A 2,395-nucleotide genomic window follows, 5' to 3' on the forward strand; every position below is an offset into this window, starting at 1 on the left:
AACAAACAGAAAAACAACAAAAAAAGCAAGGCTCATGAGAGCACTTGCAGATGGCTGCCTACTCGGGCGCCATCTTGGACTTCTACTAGTGGCATTTTTTTTTTTTTTTAATTTTTAATTTTATTTATTTGACTATTTGGTGCCATTCTTGGTGTTTTATAAACACTTATTATTATTTATCTCTTTTTTGGTGAAAGTTTTGAAACGTTAATATGAACAAGTTATGTTGTAAAATAAAGCAAAACTGACAAATACTCAGATATTATTCATTTCTGTCAGGGGTGGTGCGAAGGATGTGGGGGATAGGGGTGGGGGCACCACAGAGCATTTATGCTCAGGGCACTAAAATGGCCAGCACGTAAGACAGTTGAAATTTCTCTTCAATATTTAATAGGTAAATAAGCGTTGCTCTGTTTGGGTCATGGTTCTCTTTAATTTGATAGGAAAATCCTTTGACTGGTCGCTGCCGATATGTCAGCATCTTGTAGCTACCATGTTTCTTCATTGTGTTGGCTCTGTCTGTGGAATTGTTGCCCAGCAGGGTGCAGTTTGAAGTGGCTAGTGCAGTGGAATGCACCGGTCCCCGGGAACAAAGGCAAACTTCTTGGTAACTCCCGGCGATCTCGTGGCCACCTAGTGAGCACTCTAAGGCAAACTGACCAGTCCAAAGCCACGGTTCCAAGTTGGTTCTCAGTTGTACTCTTATTTATTTATTTATTTTTTAAAATCCACCTTCATAGTGATGTCATTTGGCCTGGTAGTCTCCCAGAGGGCATTTGAAAGAGAACTCAGGGACTAAATCTGACCCAGAATATTCATAAAATAGTGGGAAAAAAGTGACCTTTAAAAATTTCCCATTGCAGGGTACCAACTTGACATGGCAAGCCTCTCATCATTGCATTTGCATTGGTCAAAGCAGATACGTCAAACCAGATACCAATGGGCGATGTCAAGTGCTAATCTGCACTGATTTGTCGAATAGATTGCTAATTGTAAAGTTGGTGAATGCCCAGCAACAATGGACAAAAGCTAAACACGCATATACACTCGGGATCATGCAAGGACAACACTGCGGAGTCTCCATTTTGCAGCAGCCTTCAGTTTTACTGTTGGCGAACATCTCGTCTCAAATGAAATGCTTAACACAGAAGACCTGCATTTTCCTTGGTGGTGTGCGGATGTGGTTTTGGATTTACCTGGAGTCCTCCATTCAATTAAAAAAAACATTTGGGACAAGTCCAGCCAAGTAGAGCTGCTATTCTGCAGTGAAAATGTGATTTGAGTGTTTTGAAGCAGAAGCAAGGTTTCAAACAGACCCACAATGGTCGCAGCGTCGGAAGCCAAAAACAAAAACAAGCATTTTGCCAGCAAACCCTGCCCACACTGAGTGATTGACACAAAACGACAATCGCTGACCTCTTTGACGTTCTGATAGTTCTCGTTGTTCTTCTCCCCTTTCTCCTTCTTGTGTGTGGCATCCTCCGCCGCCCCCTGTAGGAAGCACAGGTCAACACAGCATGCGAGATGCACTGATGTGCCACGGCAAACTACTGAAAACAAAATTATTCAGTGAGGGCCCAAAGGCCTTCAGCAATGATTCACCAGACCGAATCGACCTCTTAGTAGCACCTGTATCACATTTCATTCATAAAAACCATCAATTCAATGCCAAATATTCAATATGTAGCACATACTTTGGCTACATATAGTCTGGATCCATTTATAGTCAATATTTATCAAAATAAAAATAGTTAATTCACATTCATGCGATTGAGGGGTATGGCTTTAGCCAGAGACGTCAGGAGTGGAAGGAGGAGTGAAGTGTGGCTACATTTATGGTACTTGGTAAAGCTTGATAACTAGGGATGGCAATTGATCAGAATTTACAAATCCGATTCGCTTATCAATTCAGTTAAACAATTATATTCTTTATCGATTCTCTTAGCGATGCTTTTTTTTTTTTTTTTTTTTTAAACAGTAGATTAGCATCCATTTTTGTTTTATTTCTTAATGGTATCTGTAAAAAAGATAGAGTTCCAAGACGAGCTCGTTGATTGTCTACAACATTTGGGCTGCTGTGTGAGGCCTTGCGTTGTCATGATTCATGATGCAAGATGACTCCTTCTGACTGATGACCCCTGCGTTTGTTCTTGATGTTTTTCAGTGCTGTGAGCGACTGGCTGAGACATCAGTCCAAAGATTTTTACACTGAGGGAATTTAAGGAAGCTTGTGCACAGTTGGGAAAAGTGTGTGACAGTGCGGGGAGATTTAAAAAAAATAATATATATATATATATATATCCAACTATCGGCCAATAACCTGTCTCTCCACAACATGGAAGCTCATGTCAGGCATCATTGCGGCTAAGATAAGTGGACACATGGATCAATACAT

General features: G+C 40.8%; 1 protein-coding gene across 1 annotated transcript in view; it reads right to left on the reverse strand.

The window, feature by feature from the left end:
- Positions 1 to 2,395, reverse strand: part of itpr3 (inositol 1,4,5-trisphosphate receptor, type 3) — a 191,920-nt gene that overhangs the window by 61,507 nt on the left and 128,018 nt on the right. Inside the window, exon 28 of the mRNA XM_019887755.1 lies at positions 1,417 to 1,491. Coding sequence (XP_019743314.1) covers positions 1,417 to 1,491 — 75 coding nt within the window. The remainder of the gene's footprint in view (positions 1 to 1,416; positions 1,492 to 2,395) is intronic.

Source organism: Hippocampus comes, unplaced genomic scaffold (genome assembly GCF_001891065.2).
Source record: "Hippocampus comes isolate QL1 unplaced genomic scaffold, H_comes_QL1_v1.1 scaffold245, whole genome shotgun sequence".
In the NCBI taxonomy this organism is placed as follows: domain Eukaryota; kingdom Metazoa; phylum Chordata; class Actinopteri; order Syngnathiformes; family Syngnathidae; genus Hippocampus; species Hippocampus comes.